General features: G+C 62.1%; 1 protein-coding gene across 1 annotated transcript; it reads right to left on the bottom strand.

The window, feature by feature from the left end:
* Nucleotides 1-5,276: 5,276 nt before the first annotated feature.
* Nucleotides 5,277-23,099, bottom strand: CHEK1 (checkpoint kinase 1). The gene is made up of 12 exons (XM_054176067.1): nt 23,013-23,099; nt 20,147-20,370; nt 17,902-17,966; nt 16,785-16,854; nt 15,540-15,728; nt 12,879-12,983; nt 11,947-12,042; nt 11,755-11,863; nt 8,801-8,978; nt 7,564-7,695; nt 7,366-7,467; nt 5,277-5,393 (listed from the first exon to the last, which is right to left on the bottom strand). The coding sequence occupies exons 1-12, from the start codon at nt 23,075-23,077 to the stop codon at nt 5,298-5,300; spliced, it is 1,431 nt and encodes a 476-aa protein (XP_054032042.1). The 5' UTR covers nt 23,078-23,099; the 3' UTR covers nt 5,277-5,297.
* Between the last annotated feature and the right edge of the window lie 433 nt (nt 23,100-23,532).

Genomic DNA, 23,532 nt, shown 5'->3' with positions numbered 1-23,532 from the left:
CCTGCGCCCTGCAGCCCAGCTCCTGCAGCCTGCAGCCCAGCTCCTGCGCCCTGCAGCCAACCTCCTGCGCCCTGCAGCCCAGCTCCTGCGCCCTGCAGCCCAGGCTCCTGCGCCCTGCAGCCCAGGCTCCTGCGCCCTGCAGCCCAGGCTCCTGCGCCCTGCAGCCAACCTCCTGTGCCCTGCAGCCAACCTCCTGCGCCCTGCAGCCCAACCTCCTGTGCCCTGCAGCCCAGCTCCTGTGCCCTGCAGCCCAGCTCCTGCGCCCTGCAGCCCACCTCCTGCAGCCCAGCTCCTGCGCCCTGCAGCCCAGCTCCTGCGCCCTGCAGCCCAGCTCCTGCACCCTGCAGCCCAGCTCCTGCGCCCTGCAGCCCAGCTCCCGAGCCCTGCAGCCCAGCTCCTGCGCCCTGCAGCCAACCTCCTGAGCCCTGCAGCCCAGCTCCTGCGCCCTGCAGCCAACCTCCTGCGCCCTGCAGCCAACCTCCTGCGCCCTGCAGCCCAGGCTCCTGGACCCTGCAGCCCAGCTCCTGCGCCCTGCAGCCCAGCTCCTGCGCCCTGCAGCCCACCTCCTGCGCCCTGCAGCCCAGGCTCCTGGACCCTGCAGCCCAGCTCCTGCGCCCTGCAGCCAACCTCCTGTGCCCTGCAGCCAACCTCCTGTGCCCTGCAGCCAACCTCCTGCACCCTGCAGCCAACCTCCTGTGCCCTGCAGCCCAGCTCCCGTGCCCTGCAGCCAACCTCCTGCGCCCTGCAGCCCAGCTCCTGCACCCTGCAGCCCAGCTCCTGCAGCCAACATCCTGCGCCCTGCAGCCAACCTCCTGCGCCCTGCAGCCCACCTCCTGCGCCCTGCAGCCCAGCTCCTGCAGCCAACCTCCTGCACCCTGCAGCCCAGCTCCCGCGCCCTGCAGCCCAGGCTCCTGCACCCTGCAGCCCACCTCCTGCAGCCAACCTCCTGCACCCTGCAGCCCAGCTCCCGCGCCCTGCAGCCCAGGCTCCTGCACCCTGCAGCCCACCTCCTGCAGCCAACCTCCTGCGCCCTGCAGCCCAGCTCCCGCGCCCTGCAGCCCAGGCTCCTGCACCCTGCAGCCCACCTCCTGCAGCCAACCTCCTGCACCCTGCAGCCCAGCTCCCGCGCCCTGCAGCCCAGGCTCCTGCACCCTGCAGCCCACCTCCTGCAGCCAACCTCCTGCGCCCTGCAGCCCAGCTCCCGCGCCCTGCAGCCCAGCTCCTGCAGCCAACCTCCTGCGCCCTGCAGCCCAGCTCTGCATCCCAACCTCCTATTTCTGCATCCCATGCCCTGTACCTGACATGCTAAAGTCTGACTTCCCATATTGCCTACCCTGTATCCGATCTCTGCATCCCAAATCCTGCTTCTGCCCTTCCATCCCATGCCCTGTGTCCTACAACTGCAGCCAAGACCCTGCTTTTGCAGCCTCTTTTGTGTGTTCTGCATCTGTGTCTGGAAGCCTTCATCTGCATCTTGAACCCTGTGTCTCACATCCTGGATCAGCAGCCTAAATGCTGCACCCTGCATCCTAACCCCCCCTGCAGCACAAATGCTGCTTCTGCAGCCCCTCTCCTGTGCCCAGCATTGGGCATCCTGCATCTGTGCCCTAAGTCCTCCACCCTGCTTCTACATCCTACCTCCTGTGATCCCCAGCTGCATCCTGAATCCTGCACCTGCATCCCCATACCTCTGTTCCTCCTCTGTATACTGAGGTCCTGCATCCTCCATGTCTGCATCCTAAATCCTACAGCCCATCTCTGCATCCCAAGTCCTCCACCCCACAGCTCCATCCCATCTGCATCCTGCCTCAACATCCTGTGTTCCAGCTCTGCATCCTGAATCCTCCATCCCACAGCAGCATCCTAACTCCTCCCTTCTGCATCTACCTCCTGGATGGATGTCCTACATCTGCATCCTGGAGACCCTTCATCCTGCAGCTAGATCCCAAATCCTGGATCCTGTGTCCTGAATCCTGCATCTCCCACCCTAAATCTGCATCCAGAATCCTCCATCCTGCACCTACAGCCCAGATCTTGCATCCCAGCTGCATCCTCCCTCCCACAGACTCCATCTGCATCCTGAACCCTGCATCCCACCTCTGCATCCTGAGTCCTCCATCCTCCATCTTCATCCCAAATCGATATCCCATCTGCATCCTCCATCCCACCTCCTACATCTTGAATCCCCCATCCTGCAGCTATGTCCTGAATCCTGTCCTACATCTGCACCCTGCACCTACAGCCCAGCCCTCAGCTCATCTCCATCCTAAATCCTGAACCCTATCTTCATCCAGAATCCCACCTCTGAATTCTCCATCCTGCATGAGGGCCTCTAGAGCCTGACTCCCACATCCCACATCTGCATCCTGAGGCCTCCTCCTCCATCCCCATCCCCCCTCTGCATCACAGTACCACAGAGCATGAGAGGCTGGAAGGAACCTCCAGAGATCCTCCAGTCCAAGCCTGCCAGAGCAGCATCCCCCAGGGCAGGCTGCACAGGGATGCAGCCAGGTGGGGCTGGAAAGGCTCCAGAGGAGACTCCACAACCTCTCTGGGCAGCCTGCTCCAGGCCTCTGTCACCCTCACTGGAAAGAAGTTTCTCCTCATGCTGAGCTGAAATCTCTGTTCCAGCTTGTTCCTGTTGTTCATTATCTTATTGCTGTGCACCACCCAAAGGAGCCTGGCCCCCTCCCCTGGCCCCCTCCCCTCGCCCCCCAGCCCTCAGCTCTTGATAGACATTGATCAGATCCCTCTCAGCCTTCTCCTCTCCAGACTCAACAGCCCCAGGGCTCTCAGTCTCCCTCCACAGGGGAGATGCTCAAGTCCCCTGAGCATCCTCCTGGCTCTCCCTTGGCCTCCCCCCAGCAGGTCTCTGTCTCTCTGGAGCTGGGGAGCCCAGCACTGGGCACAGGATTGCAGCTGTGGTCTGAGCAGGGCAGAGCAGAGGGGGAGCAGAACCTCCCCAGCCCTGCTGGCCACACTTCTGCATCCTCCACCTCACACTCCTGATCTCCATCCCTATCCTTCCATCTCACCTCCACCCTCCCCCGACCTGGGAGCTGCTGGAGCTGGCTGGAGGCTGCGGCTGGAGGCTGCGGCTGCAGGCTGCGGCTGCAGGCTGTGGCTGCAGGCTGTGGCTGCAGGCTGCAGCACTCTGCAGCCGCGGGAGTCCCTTGTCCCCGGTGGGGCCACACAATAGCTGCTTTCAGCCACCTGGCTCCCTCCCTGGCACCAGGATCTCCTGATCACCCTTTGCTCCCTGGGCAGCAAACGACCCTCCCTCTGCTCCTAACCCATTACTGTTGGAGGGAATTCCCAGGGGATGCTGCAGGCTGCTGGAGCCTTCCCCGATGCATCCCCAGGGAAAAGGCTCCTGGTGACCCCCCCCCGAGCCCCCATTTCCCGCAGGGAGCTGGGGGCACACTCCCTGCCCCCAGCCTGGCTGCTGCCTCCCCCCGGGCAGGGCTCCCTCCTGCCCCGGGCTGTGTGCAGCCTCTCCTGCCCCAGCAGGGCTCCCTCCTGCCCCGGGCTGTGTGCAGCCTCTCCTCCCCCCGGGCAGGGCTCCCCGGGCTGTGTGCAGCCTCTCCTGCCCCAGCAGGGCTCCCTCCTGCCCCAGCAGGGCTCCCTCCTGCCCTGGGCTGTGTGCAGCCTCTCCTGCCCCAGCAGGGCTCCCTCCTGCCCCGGGCTGTGTGCAGCCTCTCCTGCCCCGGGCTGTGTGCAGCCTCTCCTGCCTCGGGCAGGGCTCCCTCCTGCCCCGGGCTGTGTGCAGCCTCTCCTCCCCCCGGGCAGGGCTCCCCGGGCTGTGTGCAGCCTCTCCTGCCCCAGCAGGGCTCCCTCCTGCCCCAGCAGGGCTCCCTCCTGCCCCGGGCTGTGTGCAGCCTCTCCTGCCCCCCCGGCAGGGCTCCCTCCTGCCCCGGGCTGTGTGCAGCCTCTCCTGCCCCAGCAGGGCTCCCTCCTGCCCCAGCAGGGCTCCCTCCTGCCCCCCCGGCAGGGCTCCCTCCTGCCCCGGGCTGTGTGCAGCCTCTCCTGCCCCCGGCAGGGCTCCCTCCTGCCCCAGCAGGGCTCCCTCCTGCCCCCCCGGCAGGGCTCCCTCCTGCCCCGGGCTGTGTGCAGCCTCTCCTGCCCCCGGCAGGGCTCCCTCCTGCCCCAGCAGGGCTCCCTCCTGCCCCGGGCTGTGTGCAGCCTCTCCTGCCCCCGGACTCACTCCCGAGGGATTCCCAAAGCTTTCCCAACTTTCGGTTTGGTTTCTTTCCCTTTCCCCTCTTCGAAATACAAATTCCTGGGGGGAGTGAACCAGAAACTGCTGTTTTCGGCCTATTTATGGCCCCCCTCCCCCCCCCCCCCCCGCTGCAATCGCTGCTCTCGGGGACAATTCCAAGCCCTTAATCCCACTTGAAAAGCAAAACAAGGTCGGCGGCGGCGGCGGCTCCCTGGCTCCCTGCTTCCCCCTCGCCTGCTGCCAGGGTCCTGCTCCGCGGCGCTGGGATGGAAATGCAATTAAAAAATCGCCGCTAATTGCTGTGCAGAGGGTGGGGAGGGGGCTGGGGGGGGTCCCAGAACCCAGGCAAAATGCCTTAGGAAACCAAGGGGGGGGGGAAGCAGGAAGCCAAAGCGGCTCCCAGCCTGGGAACGCAGCACTGCCGCAGGTGTGGCAGCCAGGGAGATGCTGCAGGGTTTGCCCTGCAGGGTTTGCCCTGCAGGGTTTGCCCCCCGGGGGGGTCACTTTTTGGGGGGGATGCTCTTTTTTTGGGGGGGGGGGGTGGGGTGGGGAAGGGTTAATCCTCAGCTCTCCTCTCTCGCTCCAGCGCTAACAGCCTCTGGCAGCTCCCTGCTCGTTAGGGCCTTCCCAAAAGTAATTAGAGAGCTTGGAAAATGAGGGCAGCTGCTGCCCTCAGACAGGGCAGGGAAGGAGGGGGGGGGTCTGCCCAGCCCCCAGACCCGGGGGAGCTGGGGGGGGGGGGGGGGGGAGCTAGTTTAGGGCTGCACAGCTCAGCAGAGCTCCCAGAGTGGGGCTGGAGCTGGCTGAGCAGCACTGCACCAGGGTAGGGTTCAAGGTGAACGACCCCCCCCCCACCCCCCACCCCCAAATGAAGCCCACGACCATGCTGCACCCACAGCAGCCTGGGTGCACCCCTGGGGCCACCCCAGCAGCCTCCCTTGGCCATGGCAGGGTAGGTTCCATCACAGGCTGCTCCTCACAGCGAAGCATCCCCAGGACTTTATTGAACCTTTAAAACGCAAAACGTGGAGGAAGAGGAAGAAGAGGAGGAAGGGAGTGGCACAGAGGGTGCAGGGGCTCAGGTGGGGGGCAGCCAGACCTTCTGGGTGCTGACAATGTCACTGAGCTTGGCCTTGATCTTCAGGAAATGCCTCTTGAACTCCAGGCCGTCGCCCTGCGCGGGGGGAGGGTGAAGAGCAGAGGTTGGCATCGCCTGGCACCCACCCAGCACCCATCTCTCACTGCTTTGTGCCCACTCTGCACGGTCCTCCAGCACCAGTGCTCATCCTGCCTGGGCCTGAACCACACAGTGCCCACCTTGAGTGGTCCTGCACCACCTTGCACGGTCCTGCACTGCCTCACACCCATCCTGCACGGTCCTGCATCACCTCACACCCATCCTGCATCACCTCACACCCATCCTGCACGGTCCTGCACCACCTCACACCCATCCTGCACGGTCCTGCATCACCTCACACCCATCCTGCACGGTCCTGCACCCCCTCACACCCATCCTGCATCGCCTCACACCCATCCTGCACAGTCCTGCATCACCTCACACCCATCCTGCACGGTCCTGCACCGCCTCACACCCATCCTGCATCACCTCACACCCATCCTGCACGGTCCTGCATCGCCTCACACCCATCCTGCACGGTCCTGCATCACCTCACACCCATCCTGCACCGCCTCACACCCATCCTGCATCACCTCACACCCATCCTGCACCACCTCACACCCATCCTGCACGGTCCTGCATCACCTCACACCCATCCTGCACGGTCCTGCACCCCCTCACACCCATCCTGCACGGTCCTGCACCACCTCACACCCATCCTGCACGGTCCTGCACCGCCTCACACCCATCCTGCACGGTCCTGCATCACCTCACACCCATCCTGCACGGTCCTGCACCCCCTCACACCCATCCTGCACGGTCCTGCATCACCTCACACCCATCCTGCACGGTCCTGCACCGCCTCACACCCATCCTGCACGGTCCTGCACCACCTCACACCCATCCTGCACGGTCCTGCACCACCTCACACCCATCCTGCACGGTCCTGCACCACCTCACACCCATCCTGCACGGTCCTGCATCACCTCACACCCATCCTGCACGGTCCTGCACCACCTCACACCCATCCTGCACGGTCCTGCACCACCTCACACCCATCCTGCACGGTCCTGCATCGCTTCACACCCATCCTGCACGGTCCTGCATCACCTCACACCCATCCTGCACGGTCCTGCACCGCCTCACACCCATCCTGCATCACCTCACACCCATCCTGCACGGTCCTGCATCACCTCACACCCATCCTGCACGGTCCTGCACCACCTCACACCCATCCTGCACGGTCCTGCACCACCTCACACCCATCCTGCACGGTCCTGCACCGCCTCACACCCATCCTGCACGGTCCTGCACCGCCTCACACCCATCCTGCACGGTCCTGCACCACCTCACACCCATCCTGCACGGTCCTGCATCACCTCACACCCATCCTGCATCACCTCACACCCATCCTGCACGGTCCTGCACCACCTCACACCCATCCTGCACGGTCCTGCATCACCTCACACCCATCCTGCACGGTCCTGCACCGCCTCACACCCATCCTGCACGGTCCTGCACCACCTCACACCCATCCTGCACGGTCCTGCACCACCTCACACCCATCCTGCACAGACCTGCATCGCCTCACACCCATCCTGCACGGTCCTGCACCGCCTCACACCCATCCTGCACGGTCCTGCACCACCTCACACCCATCCTGCACGGTCCTGCACCACCTCACACCCATCCTGCACAGACCTGCATCGCCTCACACCCATCCTGCACGGTCCTGCATCGCCTCACACCCATCCTGCACGGTCCTGCACCGCCTCACACCCATCCTGCACGGTCCTGCACCGCCTCACACCCATCCTGCACGGTCCTGCACCACCTCACACCCATCCTGCACGGTCCTGCACCACCTCACACCCATCCTGCATCGCCTCACACCCATCCTGCACGGTCCTCCACCTCCTTGCATGGCTCTGCCTCACCTCACACGGTCCTGGGTCACCTTGCCCCCACCCTGCACGTCCCCTTGCAGCCACCCTGCACCCACCCCTGCCACCCCTCCTCCCCTGCTCACCTTGGAGAGGCGAAAATCCACCAGAATCTTGCTCTCCATCTCCACCAGGTTCACCTTGAAGATGAGTTTGTTGTTCCTCTTGTCCGTGGTGGAGATGGTGACCTGCAGAGCAGAGAGCAGCGGCAGCCCCTCCAGCTGTTTGTGGGAGGGGAGGTCCCTGGGGGCGGCAGCCCCGCGGCTGCTCCCCCCCGGCCCTACCTGGTTGGTGCAGCTTTTCTTCCAGCCGTAGCCCAGCTTCTCACAGGCCTCCTGCAGGGCGCGGTAGGAGCCATCGGCGTCCAGCTTGGTGAAGAAGCGAGTCATGCGCTTCACCAGCCGCTGCCAGGGGCTCTGCGGGGGCAAAGCACAGGGGCAAGGCTCAGGACCCCGCCAGGATCCAGCCCCAGCCCCCGGCTCGGAGACAGCAAAACCTTGGGGAGCTGCGCCCCCTGCTGGCAGCGCTGCGAGCTGCAGCCCCCCCCCGAACCTGCACCCTGAGCAGCGCAGCGCTGGGGGTCTCTGGAGCTCCCCCAGCCCATCCCCACTGCTCCAGCAGGGCTCCCCCAGCAGCCTGCCCAGGGGCACAGTGTCCAGGGGGGGTTGGAAGCTCTCCACACCAGGACACTCCACAACCTCTCTGGGCAGCCTGCTCCAGGCCTCCAGCAGCCTCCCAACAAACAACTTGCTCCTCCTCTTCCCCTCCAACCTCCTGGGCTCCACTCTCTGCCCACTGCCCCTTGGCCTGGCCCTGGGCACCACTCAGCAGAGGCTGGCCCCAGCCTCTTGCCCCCCAGGGGCCCTTCAGCTCTTGCTGAGCATTGCTGAGCATTGCTCTGGGGCTGCTCTGCTGCAGGCTCTCAGCCCCAGGGCTCTCAGCCTTGGCTCCTGCCAGAGCTGCTCCAGGCCCCTCAGCAGCTTCCCAGCCTCCCCTGCCCTCTCTCCAGCACTTCTCTGGCCCTCTGCCCCTGGGCAGCACACAACTGCCCCCAGGGCTCCAGAGGTGGCCTCAGCAGGGCAGGGCAGAGGGGCAGCACAACCTCCCTTGCCCTGCTGCTGCCCACACTCTTCTCCATGCCCCCAGCACAGCCTTGGCCTTCTTGGCCCCCAGGCCACCTTGCTGCTGCTGGCCAACTCCTTGGCCCCCAGCACTGCCAGCTGCTTCTGCTTGCAGCTGCTTGCCAGCAGCTTCCCCCTGCCCTGTGCTGCTGCAGGAGGTTGCTCCTGCCCAGGGCCAGGACCCTGCCCTTGCCCTGCTGCCCCTTCAGGAGGTTGCTCTCCCCCAGCTCTCAGCCTGCCCAGGGCTCCCTGGGTGCCAGCACAGCCTGAGGGCTCTCAGCCACTGCTCCCAGCTCTGTGCCAGCAGCAACCTGCCTGAGCCTCCACTCTGAGCCTTCTGATGAAGATGTTGGACGAGACTGGACCCAGTCCTGACCCCTGAGATGAAAACCACACCGACCTGGGAGGATCCTGGGGTGCCCAGGAGCTGGCTGTTGACCAGCATGTGCTCAGGGCAGGCAGGCTGGGAGAAGCTGATGCCCTGCACCAGTTGGTCGATGCTGGTGGCTGCATTGTCCCACAGTGTGCCCCCGGTGCCAGGCTCCGGCTGCGATGTGGAGTAGCTCATCCTGTCCTCCCTGCAGGGCAGGGGAGAGAGGAGCTGAGGGATGCAGAGCAGAGCAGGGACTGCCAGGTGCCAGGGGAATGAGGTTGGATGAGACAGGAATGAGTTTGGGTGAGATGGGAACCGGGTGGGAGGGTTGGGATGTGGGAACTGCTTGGCTCTGGGGTTGGGCAGGGTGCTGTGGGCAGGGGCAGGGTGCTGTGGGCAGGGGCAGGGGTGCTGTGGGCACGGGCAGGGCAAGCACAGGCTGGGACATGGCTGCCACCAAAGCCCTGTGTGAGAGCACAGGGGAAAGAGCCTGCACAGAGCTGCAGCCTGCAGAGAAAGAGCTGCAGCCTGCAAATAAAGGGCTACAGCCTGCAAAGAGTTGCATCCTGCAAAGAGTTGCATCCTGCAAAGAGTTGCATCCTGCAGAGACAGAGCTGCGGCATGCAGAAGACTTCTGTCTGCAGCATGCAAAGAGCTGCAGTGTGCAAAGCCTGGTGGCATGCAAAGCCTGCAGCCTTGCACAGCCCCACATGCAGCCAAGGCTTGCAGCAGGCAAGGCCCTGCAGTGTGTGAAGAAGAGGCAGAGCAAATCCTTGCAAAGTGAAAAGCTTTGCCACAGCTAAAGAGAAGTGGCATGCACAGGCCTGCAACTGTGCAAAGAACTGCAACTTGCAGAGCCCAGCAGCATGTGAAGAACTGCAGCATGCAAAGCATTGCAACATGTGAAATCTGGGGGCACTGAACACCTTGCACTGTGCAAGGCCTGGTGGCGGCCTGGTGGCAGCCTGGTGGCAGTGTGAAGCGCTGCAACGTGCAAAGCCCTACACTGCAGACACTCCTGGGGCAGGCAGAGCCCTGCAAGGTGCAGAGCCCTGCAAGGTGCAGAGCCCTGCAAGGTGCAGAGCCCTGCAAGGTGCAGAGCCCTGCAAGGTGCAGAGCCCTGCAGCGTGCCAAGAACTGCAAAGTGCAAATGCCTGCAGTGTGCAGAGTCCTGCAAGGTGCAGAGCCCTGCAACATGTAAAGGCCAGTGGCATGCAGAGCCCTGCACTGCTCAGAGCTCTGCAGGGTGCACAGCCCTGCAGCATGCACAGAACTGCAGCGTGCAAAGCCCTGCAAGGTGCAAACAACTGCAAAGCACAAACCCCCTGCAGGGTGCAAAGCCCAGCAGCAGGCAGAGCTCTGTGCTGCCCAAACCCTGCACCCTGCCAAGCTCTGCAAGGTGTAAAGTCTTGCAGTGTGTCAAGCCCTGCAGCATGCAGAGACTTGGGGCGTGTAAAGCCCTGCAGTGTGCAAAGAGCTGCAGCATGCGAAGAGCTGCAAGGTGCAAATCAAGAGCTGCAACGTGTGAAGAACAGCAGCGTGCAAAGAACCTGCAATGGTGTGCAAATGAAAAGACAAAGAACAGCAGTGTGCAAAGAGCTGCAGTGTGCAAAGAATCTGCAATGATGTGCAAATGAAGAGCTGCAACATGCAAAGAGCTGCAACAAGCAAAGCAAGAACTGCAACATGCAGAGAACAGCAACACGCAAAGAACAGCAACATGCAAAGAGCTGCAACACGCCAAGAGCTGCAACATCCAAGAACTGCAACTACCCAGAGTCCCAAGAGGTGCAGAGACCTCCAATGTGCTCAGTGTTCCAGCCTAGAAAGCCCAGCACCATGCACGGCCCAGCACCATGCACGGCTCAGCACCATGCACAGCCCAGCACCATGCACGGCTCAGCACCATGCACGGCCCAGCACCATGCACGGCCCAGCACCATGCACGGCTCAGCACCATGCACGGCCCAGCACCATGCACGGCCCAGCACCATGCACGGCCCAGCACCATGCACAGCCCAGCACCATGCACGGCCCAGCACCATGCACAGCTCTGTGCATGGCTCAGCACCATGCACAGCCCAGCACCATGCACGGCTCAGCACCATGCACGGCTCAGCACCATGCATGGCTCAGCACCATGCACAGCTCTGTGCACGGCCCAGCACCATGCACAGCCCAGCACAATGCACAGCTCTGTGCACGGCCCAGCACCATGCACGGCTCAGCACCATGCACGGCCCAGCACCATGCACGGCCCAGCACCATGCACGGCCCAGCACCATGCACGGCTCAGCACCATGCACAGCTCTGTGCACGGCCCAGCACCATGCACAGCCCAGCACAATGCACAGCTCTGTGCACGGCCCAGCACCATGCACGGCTCAGCACCATGCACGGCCCAGCACCATGCACGGCCCAGCACCATGCACAGCCCAGCACCATGCACGGCCCAGCACCATGCACAGCTCTGTGCATGGCTCAGCACCATGCACAGCCCAGCACCATGCACGGCTCAGCACCATGCACAGCCCAGCACCATGCACAGCTCTGTGCACGGCCCAGCACCATGCACAGCCCAGCACCATGCACAGCTCTGTGCATGGCTCAGCACCATGCACAGCCCAGCACCATGCACGGCTCAGCACCATGCACGGCTCAGCACCATGCACAGCTCTGTGCACGGCCCAGCACCATGCACAGCCCAGCACCATACACAGCTCTGTGCATGGCTCAGCACCATGCACAGCCCAGCACCATGCACGGCCCAGCACCATGCACGGCCCAGCACCATGCACGGCTCAGCACCATGCACGGCTCAGCACCATGCACTGTGCCAAGCTGCAGGGGAGATCCTGCTGGCAGCGTCCCCAAGAGCCCCAGCAGCAGCAGCAGCAGCAGCAGCAGCAGAGCAGCGTGGGCCCTGTGCCAGCCCCAGGCTGCAGGTGTGGGGGAGGGCAGGAGGGGTTCCCCTGGCTCACCCCAGGGTGCTCTTCACCGGCGAGAAGTCAGTGTCGGAGCGAATGTGCTTGGAGAGGGCTCCGGGAGAGTCGCTGGCGCCCCCTGGGGGCACTCGAGCTCGCTTCACTCCTGCGGCCACAGAGACAAACAATGACCCCCGCGGGCCCGGGCCCGGGCCCGGGGCTGGGGGCTGTCCCCCGGGACCCCCTTACCCTTCTTGAGGGGTCTGCTGTACCACCGATCCTTCTTGATGTCAGGGATGGTGATCCTGGCCGTGGGGCTCTCCGTCAGGATCTTGTGCAGCAAGGCTGGGGAGAGGGAGGGGAGGGAAGAGACCTTCAGGGGTCACAGAGCCACAGAGTGCTTTGGGTTGGAAGGGCTCTGGAAGACCACCCAGCTCCAACCCCCCTGCCCTGGGCAGGGACACCTCCACCTGCTCAAGGCCTCATCTCACCCAGACTTAAACACCTCCAGGGCAGCCCCCTGCAGCCCCCAGGGACATCCCCAAGCACAGCAGGTTGCTCCCAGCCCCAACCAACCTGCCCTGCCCTGCTGCCAGCCATGGGGCAGCTCCACCTCTCTGGGCAGCCTGGGCCAGGCCCTCCCCAGCCTCAGGCTCAACCATTTCTCCTTCTCTCCCCTCTCAAGCTCCCTCTTTGCCTTCCCAACCATCCCCCCTTGGCCTGGCCCAGCAGGCCCTGCTCCAGCCTCTGTGCCCAGCTTGCTTCAGGTGCTGGGAGGCCACCAGAAGGTGTCCCTGGAGCCTTCTCCTCTGCAGGCTGCCCAAGGCCAACTCTCTCAGCCTGGCTCCCAGCAGAGGGCTTCCAGCCCTGCCAGCAGTGCTGTGGCCTCCTCTGGCCCTGCTGCCCCAGCTCCCTGCCTGTGCTGTGCTGAGGGCTCCAGAGCTGCCCCAGCCCTGCAGGGGGGGTGAGCAGAGCCCAGCAGAGGGGCAGAATCCCCTCCCTGCCCCTGCTGCCCACCCTGCTGGGGCTCAGCCCAGGCCAGGCTGGGGCTGGGCTGGCAGCGCTGGGTGCCGGCTCCTGGCCAGCTCTGCACCCCCAGCACCCCCAAGGCCTTCTCCTCAGGGCTGCTGTAGGCAGCAGCTGCAGGCACTGGTGGGCACTGGTGGGCCCTGGGTGCTCACCCAGAGGAGCAGAGTCGATCTTCTTCCAGGGGGGCAGGTAGGTTTTCTTCTCCTTCCAGTCGCTGTACTCCTGGCAGCTGTCGCTGGGCTGGTCCCAGGGCAGCTCTGCCAGGGGGAAGCCCTCAGGGTTAGTGCCCGTGGGGAATGCAGCAGAGGTGGCACAGGAGGGTTGGCACAGCAGGGTTGGCATCGCATGCACATCCCTCCTGCAGCTCAGATACATGCTTCACATACACCCCCCCAGCTCCTTGTATAGCCCCTCCCCACCCCCAGCATCTCCCCCTATGGATTCCATACGTGCCCCCCCCGTGCACACCCCACACCCTGCTCTGAGCTCCAGAGGAGCCCTCGGCCATCCCCCCCACTCTCCACACCCCTGCCAGCCCTCCAGGGACATCCTTGAGCCTCCCACACATCCCTCCCCTTATGCATCCCATACATTCCCACCCCATACCCCACAGGAGCCCCTTCCCCACCTTACCCATTCCCCCCCAGCACCTCACAGGGGCCCCTCACATCCTTCCAGGCATCCCCATGCCCACCCCTATGGATCCCATGTGCTCCCCTGTACATTCCATATCTAGATCCCTGTGGATCCCATGTGCTCCCCTGTACATTCCATACACCCACCCCTAGGGATCCCATGTGCTCCCCTGTACATTCCATAGGTAGATCCCTGTGGATCCCATGTGCTCCCTTGTACACTCCATACACCCACCCCTATGGATCCCATGTGCTCCCCTGTACATTCCATACACCCACCCCTATGGATCCCATGTGCTCCCCTGTACATTCCATATCTAGATCCCTGTGGATCCCATGTGCTCCCCTGTACATTCCATAGGTAGATTCCTATGGATCCCATGAGCTCCCCTGTACATTCCATAGGTAGATCCCTGTGGATCCCATGTGCTCCTCAGTACATTCCATAGGTAGATCCCTGTGGATCCCATGAGCTCCCCTGTGCATTCCATAGGTAGATCCCTATGGATCCCATGTGCTCCCCTGTACATTCCATAGGTAGATCCCTGTGGATCCCATGTGCTCCTCAGTACATTCCATAGGTAGATCCCTATGGATCCCATGTGCTCCCCTGTACATTCCATAGGTAGATCCCTATGGATCCCATGAGCTCCCCTGTACATTCCATAGGTAGATCCCTGTGGGTCCCATGAGCTCCCCTGTACATTCCATAGGTAGATCCCTATGGATCCCATGAGCTCCCCTGTACATTCCATAGGTAGATCCCTATGGATCCCATGTGTTCCCCTGTACATTCCATAGGTAGATCCCTGTGGATCCCATGTGCTCCCCTGTCCATTCCATAGGTAGATCCCTGTGGATCCCATGTGCTCCTCAGTACATTCCATAGGTAGATCCCTATGGATCCCATGAGCTCCCCTGTACATTCCATAGGTAGATCCCTATGGACCCCATGTGCTCCCCTGTACATTCCATATCTAGATCCCTATGGATCCCATGAGCTCCCCTGTACATTCCATAGGTAGATCCCTGTGGATCCCATGTGCTCCACTATACATTCCATATCTAGATCCCTGTGGATCCCATGTGTTCCCCTGTACATTCCATAGGTAGATCCCTATGGATCCCATGTGCTCCCCTGTCCATTCCATAGGTAGATCCCTATGGATCCCATGTGCTCCACTATACATTCCATATCTAGATCCCTGTGGATCCCATGAGCTCCCCTGTACATTCCATAGGTAGATCCCTATGGATCCCATGTGCTCCCCCGTACATTCCCTATCTAGATCCCTGTGGATCCCATGTGTTCCCCTGTACATTCCATAGGTAGATCCCTATGGATCCCATGAGCTCCCCTGTACATTCCATAGGTAGATCCCTGTGGATCCCATGTGCTCCCCTGTACACTCCATACACCCACCCCTATGGATCCCATGTGCTCCCCTGTACATTCCATATCTAGATCCCTGTGGATCCCATGTGCTCCCTTGTACATTCCATACACCCACCCCTATGGATCCCATGTGCTCCCCTGTACATTCCATATCTAGATCCCTGTGGATCCCATGTGCTCCTCAGTACATTCCATAGGTAGATCCCTATGGATCCCATGAGCTCCCCTGTAGATTCCATAGGTAGATCCCTGTGGATCCCATGTGCTCCCCTGTACATTCCATAGGTAGATCCCTATGGATCCCATGAGCTCCCCTGTACATTCCATAGGTAGATCCCTATGGATCCCATGTGCTCCTCAGTACATTCCATAGGTAGATCCCTATGGATCCCATGTGCTCCTCAGTACATTCCTTAAGGTAGATCCCTGTGGATCCCATGTGCTCCTCAGTACATTCCATAGGTAGATCCCTATGGATCCCATGTGCTCCTCAGTACATTCCTTAAGGTAGATCCCTGTGGATCCCATGTGCTCCTCAGTACATTCCATAGGTAGATCCCTGTGGATCCCACGAGCTCCCCTGTACATTCCATAGGTAGATCCCTGTGGATCCCACGAGCTCCCCTGTACATTCCATAGGTAGATCCCTGTGGATCCCATGTGCTCCCCTGCACACCCACACCTTAGCCCTCTCTCCACCCCCACAGCTCCCCGCGAGCTGCCCAGGAGCCCCTCCCCCCGGTGCCCCCCGGTGCCCCGCGGTGCGCCCCGGCGCGCCCCACCTCCTGCCAGCATGGCTGTCAGCACCACGCCGCAGGCCCAGACGTCCACAGGCTCCGCCTTGAACTCAGGGCAGCGCAGCAGCTCGGGGGCCACGTAGGGCAGGGTGCCGCACATCTTGGTCAGCAGCCGCTCGCGGCCGTGGTGCCGGAACACCGTGGCCAGCCCGAAGTCCGAGATCTTCAGCGTGTCTGCGGCGGCCCCGGCAGCGCCCCCGTTAGACGGCACCGGCACCCCCGCTCAGCAACACCCCCGTCCATCCATCAGCACCCCCACCACACACACAGACTAAGCAAGCAACACCCCCATTCCTCAATCCAGCAACACCCCCACCGGACTGCACCCTGATTAATCAAGCAACACCCCAATCAATCAACACCCAGACAGCACCCTGATTAATCAAGCAACACCCTGACCAGACAGCACCCTGATTAATCAAGCAACATCCCAATCAATCAATCAACACCCAGACAGCACCCTGATTAATCAAGCAACACCCCAATCAATCAACACCCAGACAGCACCCTGATTTATCAAGCAACACCCTGACCAGACAGCACCCTGATTAATCAAGCAACACCCCAATTAATCAATCAACACCCAGACAGCACCCTGATTAATCAAGCAACACCCCAATCAATCAATCAACACCCGGACAGCACCCTGATTAATCAAGCAACACCCTGACCAGACAGCACCCTGATTAATCAATCAACACCCAGACAGCACCCTGACTAATCAAGCAACACCCCAATTAATCAATCAACACCCTCACCAGACAGCACCCTGATTAATCAAGCAACACCCCAATCAAGCAATGCCATGATCAGACAACACCCCAACTGGAAAACACCCTGATCAAACACCACTTAGACAACAGCCCAATTATCAACACCCCAATCAATCAACACCCTGATCAGACAACACCCCAATCAATCAACACCCTGACAGGACACCCCCACTAGTCCTCACAACACCCCAGTCAGACAGCATCCCGATCAAACACCCCAGTTAGAAACCCCACTTAGACCACACCCCAATCAGACATGCAAATTAAGCACCCCAATCAGCCAACAGCCCAATTAGGCACCCAAATTAAACAACACCCCCATCAGACACCTCAATCAGGCACCCCAATCAAACACCCCAATCAGACACCCCAATTAGACAGCAGCCCAACTGCACCCCCAGGCAGCCCCCAGCTCCAGCAGGCTGCGGAGGGCAGTGCCAGTGCCCCCAGCCCCCACCTCGCCCATCCAGCAGGAGGTTCTCTGGCTTCAGGTCCCGGTGGGTGATGCCAATGCTGTGCAGGTAGACCTGGGGATGGAGAGCAGGCTCAGAGCAGTGCTGGGAGCTCCAGCAGGGACCACGGAGTCACAGAGGGGCTTGGGTTGGAACAAGACTTCAGACATCCTCCAGTCCAAGCCCTTCCTAACCCTCCCAAGGCTGGGGCTGAGCCACGGCCCTCAGCACCACAGCTCTGCCTCTGGGAAACACCTCCAGGGATGGGCATTCAACCACCTCCCTGAGCAGCCTGGGCCAGGGTCTGAGAGCCCTTTCGGTCACAAAGTTTCTTCTCATGTCCAACCTGAACCTCCCCTGGGGCAGCCTGAGGCCATTGCCTCCTGTCCTGTGCCTTGGGAGCAGAGCCCAAGCCCCACCTGGCTCCAGCCTCCTTGCAGGGAGCTGCAGAGAGCAAGGAGGTCTCCCTCAGCCTCCTCTGCTCCAGCCTCACCACCCCCAGCTCCCTCAGCTGCTCCTCCCCAGCCCTCTTCCCCAGACCCTTCCCCAGCTTCCTTGCCCTTCCCTGGCCCTGCTGCAGCCTCTCAAGGTGCTGCTGGGAGCCAGCAGCCCAGAGCTGAAGGCAGCACTCCAGGGGTGGCCTCAGCAGTGCCCAGCCCAGGGGCACAACCCCTGCCCTGCTCCTGCTGCCCACAGCATTGCTGCTGCAGGCCAGGCTGCTGGTGGCCTTCTTGCCCAGCTGGGCACCCCCTGGCTCCTCTGCAGCTGCTGGCACCCAGCACCCCCAGGGCCTTTGCTGCTGGGCACTCTGCAGCCCCTCTGCCCCCAGCCTGGAGCCTTGCTGGGGTTGTGGTGAGCCAAGGGCAGGACCCAGCCCTTGGCCTTGCTGAGCCTCATGCCCTTGGCCTTGGCTGCTCCCTGCAGCCTGCCCAGGTCCCTCTGCAGAGCCTCCAACCCTGCAGCAGCTCAACACAGCCACCCAGCTCGGTGCCCCCTGCAGGCTCCTGAGGCAGCCTCGATGCCCTCACCCAGGTCATTGATGGAGCCCTTGGAGAGCCCTGGGCCCAGCACTGAGCCCTGGGGACCCCCCAGTCCAGCCCCACCCTGGCACCCCCTGCTCACCACGCCGGCGATCAGCTGCTGGAAGAACCTCTGTGCCTCCGGCTCCGGCATGCCCACATCCGGCTCTGTGCCCAGGGAACAAGAAGGCTGTAAAGAGCTGCAGTGTGCAAAGGGCTGCAGCATGTGAAGAACTGCAGCATGCAGATCAATAGCTGCAACGTGCAAAGAACAGCAGCATGCAAAGAATCTGCAGTGATGTGCAAATGGAAAGACAAAGAGCAGCAGCGTGCAAAGAGCTGCAATGTGCAGAGCTGCAGCGTGCACAGAGCTGCAGCATGCAGAGCTGCAGCACTGTGCAAAGAGCTGCAGCACTGTGCAAAGAGCTGCAACGTGCAGAGCTGCAGTGTGCAGAGAATCTGCAATGATGTGCAAATGAAGGGCTGCAACAAACAGCAGTGCACAAAGAGCTGCAACATGCAAAGAGCAGCAGTGCACAAAGTGCAGCAACATGCAAAAAGCAGCAGTGTACAAAGAGCTGCAGTGTGCAAAGAGCTGCAACGTGCAGAGCTGCAATGTGCAGAGAATCTGCTATGATGTGCAAATGAAGGGCTGCAACAAACAGCAGTGCACTAAGAGCTGCAACATGCAAAGAGCAGCAGTGCACAAAGAGCTGCAACATGCAAAGAGCAGCAGCGCACAAAGAGCTGCAACATGCAAAGAGCAGCAGCGCACAAAGAGCTGCAACGTGCAAAGAGCAGCAGCGCACAAAGAGCTGCAACGTGCAAAGAGCAGCAGCGCACAAAGAGCTGCAACGTGCAAAGAGCAGCAGCGCACTAAGAGCTGCAACGTGCAAAGGGCAGCAGCGCACAAAGAGCTGCAACGTGCAAAGAGCAGCAGCGCACAAAGAGCTGCAACGTGCAAAGAGCAGCAGCGCACAAAGAGCTGCAACATGCAAAGAGCAGCAGCGCACAAAGAGCTGCAACGTGCAAAGAGCAGCAGCGCACAAAGAGCTGCAACGTGCAAAGAGCAGCAGCGCACAAAGAGCTGCAACGTGCAAAGAGCAGCAGCGCACAAAGAGCTGCAACGTGCAAAGGGCAGCAGCGTACAAAGAGCTGCAACGTGCAAAGGGCAGCAGCGCACAAAGAGCTGCAACGTGCAAAGAGCAGCAGCGCACAAAGAGCTGCAACGTGCAAAGAGCAGCAGCGCACAAAGAGCTGCAACGTGCAAAGAGCAGCAGCGCACAAAGAGCTGCAACGTGCAAAGAGCAGCAGCGCACAAAGAGCTGCAACGTGCAAAGAGCAGCAGCGCACAAAGAGCTGCAACGTGCAAAGAGCAGCAGCGCACAAAGAGCTGCAACGTGCAAAGAGCAGCAGCGCACAAAGAGCTGCAACGTGCAAAGAGCAGCAGCGCACAAAGAGCTGCAACGTGCAAAGAGCAGCAGCGCACAAAGAGCTGCAACGTGCAAAGAGCAGCAGCGTACAAAGAGCTGCAACGTGCAAAGGGCAGCAGCGCACAAAGAGCTGCAACGTGCAAAGAGCAGCAGCGCACAAAGAGCTGCAACGTGCAAAGAGCAGCAGCGCACAAAGAGCTGCAACGTGCAAAGAGCAGCAGCGCACAAAGAGCTGCAACGTGCAAAGAGCAGCAGCGTACAAAGAGCTGCAACGTGCAAAGGGCAGCAGCGCACAAAGAGCTGCAACGTGCAAAGAGCAGCAGCGCACAAAGAGCTGCAACGTGCAAAGAGCAGCAGCGCACAAAGAGCTGCAACGTGCAAAGGGCAGCAGTGCACAAAGAGCTGCAACGTGCAAAGAGCAGCAGCGCACAAAGAGCTGCAACGTGCAAAGAGCAGCAGCGCACAAAGAGCTGCAACGTGCAAAGGGCAGCAGTGCACAAAGAGCTGCAACGTGCAAAGGGCAGCAGTGCACAAAGAGCTGCAACGTGCAAAGGGCAGCAGTGCACAAAGAGCTGCAACGTGCAAAGGGCAGCAGCGCACTAAGAGCTGCAACGTGCAAAGAGCAGCAGCGCACTAAGAGCTGCAACGTGCAAAGAGCAGCAGCGCACAAAGAGCTGCAACATGCAAAGAGCAGCAGCGCACAAAGAGCTGCAACGTGCAAAGAGCAGCAGAGCACAAAGAGCTGCAACGTGCAAAGAGCAGCAGCGCACAAAGAGCTGCAACGTGCAAAGAGCAGCAGTGCACAAAGAGCTGCAACGTGCAAAGGGCTGCAACAAGCGAAGCAAGAAGCGAGCGGCGAGCGGCTGGGGCGGGCCCGCATCGCCCCGGGCGGGGCAGGGCGGGGCAGGGCCGCACCGATGCGGTCGAAGAGCTCTCCCCCGCTGCAGTACTCCAGGAAGAGGTACTGGGTGGCTCCCTCCCGCCGGTGCCCGTAGAACTTGACGACGTTCTCGTGGTTGAGCATCTTGTTGATGCAGATCTCCTTGCGGATGTTCTCCGGGCACTCCGCCGCCCGCTTCATGTCCACGATCTTCACCGCCACCGCCTCCTCCGTCCGGCGGTTGACGGCCAGCTGCACCCTGCGGGGGGCACGGGGCATCAGCGGGCACAGGGCGGCCCTCGCACGCCGCCGGCGGGCAGGGGCTGTGCGGGGCGAGAGCAAAGCGGGGGCACGGCGCGGGGCACGGCGCGGGCGAGCGGTGGGCAGACAGGGGACGAGCAGAGGGCACGCAACAGCCAGGCAGTGGGCAAGCAGTGGGCACACAAGGGGCACACAACAGCCAAGCAGTGGGCACAAAAGTGGCACACAACAGCCAGGCAGTGGGCAAGCAGTGGGCACACAAGGGGCATGCAACAGCCAAGCAGTGGGCAAGCAGTGGGCACACAAGGGGCATGCAACAGCCAGGCAGTGGGCAAGCAGTGGGCACACAAGGGGCACACAACAGCCAAGCAGTGGGCACAAAAGTGGCACACAACAGCCAGGCAGTGGGCAAGCAGTGGGCACACAAGGGGCATGCAACAGCCAGGCAGTGGGCACAAAAGTGGCACACAAGGGGCACACAACAGCCAAGCAGTGGGCAAGCAGTGGGCACACAAGAGGCATGCAACAGCCAGGCAGTGGGCACAAAAGTGGCACACAAGGGGCACACAACAGCCAAGCAGTGGGCAAGCAGTGGGCACACACGGGGCACACAACAGCCAGGCAGTGGGCAAGCAAAGGGCACACAACAGCCAAGCAGTAGGCAAACAGCAGGCATGTGATAGTTAAGCAGTGGGCACAGATGGCACATGGCACAGACAAGCAGTGGGCAAGCTAGGGTCAAGCAGAGGGCACATAACCAGGAAGTGGGCAGGAAGTGAGCAAGCAGTGGGCACACAAGTGGCACACAATGGGCAAGCAGTGGGCACAGAAGGGGCACGGCACAGACAAGTAGTGGGCAAACAAAGGGCAAGCAGAGGGCACACAAGGAGCACACAACAGATAAGCAGCAGACATGTGGTAGTCAAGCAGTGGGCACACAGGGGGCATGGCACAGACAAGCGATGGGCAAACAAGGGACAAGCAGAGGGCATGTGATAATCAAACAGTGGGCACACAAGGGGCATGGCACAGTCAAACAGAGGGCATAGGCAAGGCCTGGTCATGACCAAGCAGCAGGTGAACAGAGGGCACATGATAGCCAAGGAGTAGGCAAGCAGTGGGCACATAAGGGCCAAGCAGTGGGCAAACAGGGGGCAAGCAGTGGGCATGTGATAGTCAAGCAGTGGGCACACAAGGGGCATGGCACAGCCAAGCAGTAGGGAAGCAGTGGGCACACAAAGGGCACACAAGAGCCAAGCAGTGGGCATAAGCAAGGCCTGCCATGAGCAAGCAGCAGGCAGACAGTGGGCATGCAGTGGGTACAGGAGGCATGGCACAAACAGGGGGCACACACAAGTCAAGCAGTGGGCACACGCAGGGCATGCAACCACCAGGCAGGGGGCAGTCAGTAACTAGTGATTGTAGCCACACAGCAGGCACACAGTGGGCACACAGTGGGCACCCAGTGGGCATGCAACAGCCAAGCAATAAGCACACAGCAGGAGCCCAGTGGGCACGCACAGGGCACACAGTAGGCATGCAGGGGGCACTATTAAGCAAGCAGTGAGCCATAAAAGGGCCATGTGATGGTCAAGCAGGGAACACAGAGTGGGCATGCAGTGGGCACACACAGGGCAAACAGCAGCTGTGCACTGGGCACACAAGAGGCATGCAACTGCCAGGCAGTGGGCAAAGAATGGGCACACAAAGGACACACAACGGCCAAGGAGCAGGCAAGCAGTGGGTACATGCAGGGCAAACAGTGGGCAAGCAGGGAGCAGACAGTGGGCAAGCAGAGGGCATACACAGGGCATGCAGTGGCCATGCAGCAGGCAAGGACTGGGCATGTGGTGGGCAAGCAGGGGGCAAGCAAAGGGCACACAAGGGACACACAAAGGCCAAGTTGGGGTCGCACAAGGGGCAAGCAATGGGCAAACAGCAACCAAGCAGTGGGCACACAAGGGGCATGCACCAGGCAAACAGCAGCCTGTTAGTGGGCACATAAGGGGCAAGCAGCTGGCACACGAGAGATGCACACAGGGCATGCAGCAGGCACACAAAGAGCATATGACAGGCAAGGAGCAGCCAAGCAGTGGGCAGACAGCGGGCACAGAAGGGGCAGGGAACAGGCACACAGCGGGCATAGAAGGGGCAGGGAAAGGGGACACAGGGGGCAGAGAGTGGGCACGCAAGGGGCACAGAGCAAGCACGAAGGGGGCACGCAGGGGGCACACAAAGGGCAGGGAGAGGGCACGCAGGGGGCAGGGAGGGGGCAGGCAGGGGGCAGGCACCCAAGGGGCAGGGAGCGGGCACGCAGGGGGCGGGGAGAGGGCAGGGAGCGGGCACGCAGGGGGCAGGCACACAAGGGGCAGGGAGCGGGCACGCAGGGGGCAGGCACACAAGGGGCAGGGAGCGGGCACGCAGGGGGCAGGGAGAGGGCAGGGAGCGGGCACGCAGGGGGCAGGGAGCGGGCACGCAGGGGGCAGGCACACAAGGGGCAGGGAGCGGGCACGCAGGGGGCAGGCACACAAGGGGCAGGGAGCGGGCACGCAGGGGGCGGGGAGCAGACGGGCGGGGGGGGGGTGTGTGGGGCACAGCCGCGCTGGGACCCTCCCGTGCCGCCCCCAGCCCCGCACTCACTCCCCGTAGGCTCCTTCGCCCAGGGTCTGCACCAGGTCCCAGTCCTCCACGAAGGGCACCGCCATGCCCGGCACCGCTGGCACGGCTGGCACCCGCCCCGCTGTTTTTTCCCGCCGGCGCCACTGGGACACGCCCCGGACACGCCCCCGCCCTGCGCGCGCAGCGCCTCCGCTCCCGCCTCTTCCCGTTCCGCCCCCACCGGGCGTGCCCCTTCTGGCCCCTCCCACAAGCCTGGGGGCTCCGCCTCCTCCCCCGAGCTCCCAGGTGCCCACCCCTGAGCTCCTCAGGCCCTGCACCAAAGGCCTGGGTGCCCCCCATGGGTGCCCCCCATGGGTGCCCCCCGGCCTTCAGCTCCTGAGCAACCCCTCCTGCCCCTCCCCAAGCTCCGGGGTACCCCTCCCCCCCTCCCCAAGCTCCGGGGTACCCCTCCCCCCTCCCCAGACTCCTGGGGTCCTTCTGGAGCGCTTCGCTGTCCCCCACCACTGGATGCCCCTCCTGCAATCCTGGATCCTGTCCCACA

Source organism: Dryobates pubescens, chromosome 34 (genome assembly GCF_014839835.1).
Source record: "Dryobates pubescens isolate bDryPub1 chromosome 34, bDryPub1.pri, whole genome shotgun sequence".
NCBI classification, from domain to species: domain Eukaryota; kingdom Metazoa; phylum Chordata; class Aves; order Piciformes; family Picidae; genus Dryobates; species Dryobates pubescens.
Note: the sequence above shows the minus strand (reverse complement) of the source record. Positions and strands in the feature narration are given on the sequence as shown.

What these genes read in the sequence shown, in the direction of transcription:
- CHEK1 (XM_054176067.1), bottom strand. Translation starts at nt 23,077, where the DNA reads ATGGCGGTGCCCTTCGTGGAGGACTGGGACCTGGTGCAGACCCTGGGC. An exon ending in CCTCCTGCTGGATGGGCGAG is followed by an intron (nt 15,729 to 16,784) that starts GTGGGGGCTGGG and finishes GGGCCGCCGCAG; the next exon opens with ACACGCTGAAGATCTCGGAC. An exon ending in CAGCAGACCCCTCAAGAAGG is followed by an intron (nt 11,864 to 11,946) that starts GTAAGGGGGTCC and finishes CTGTGGCCGCAG; the next exon opens with GAGTGAAGCGAGCTCGAGTG.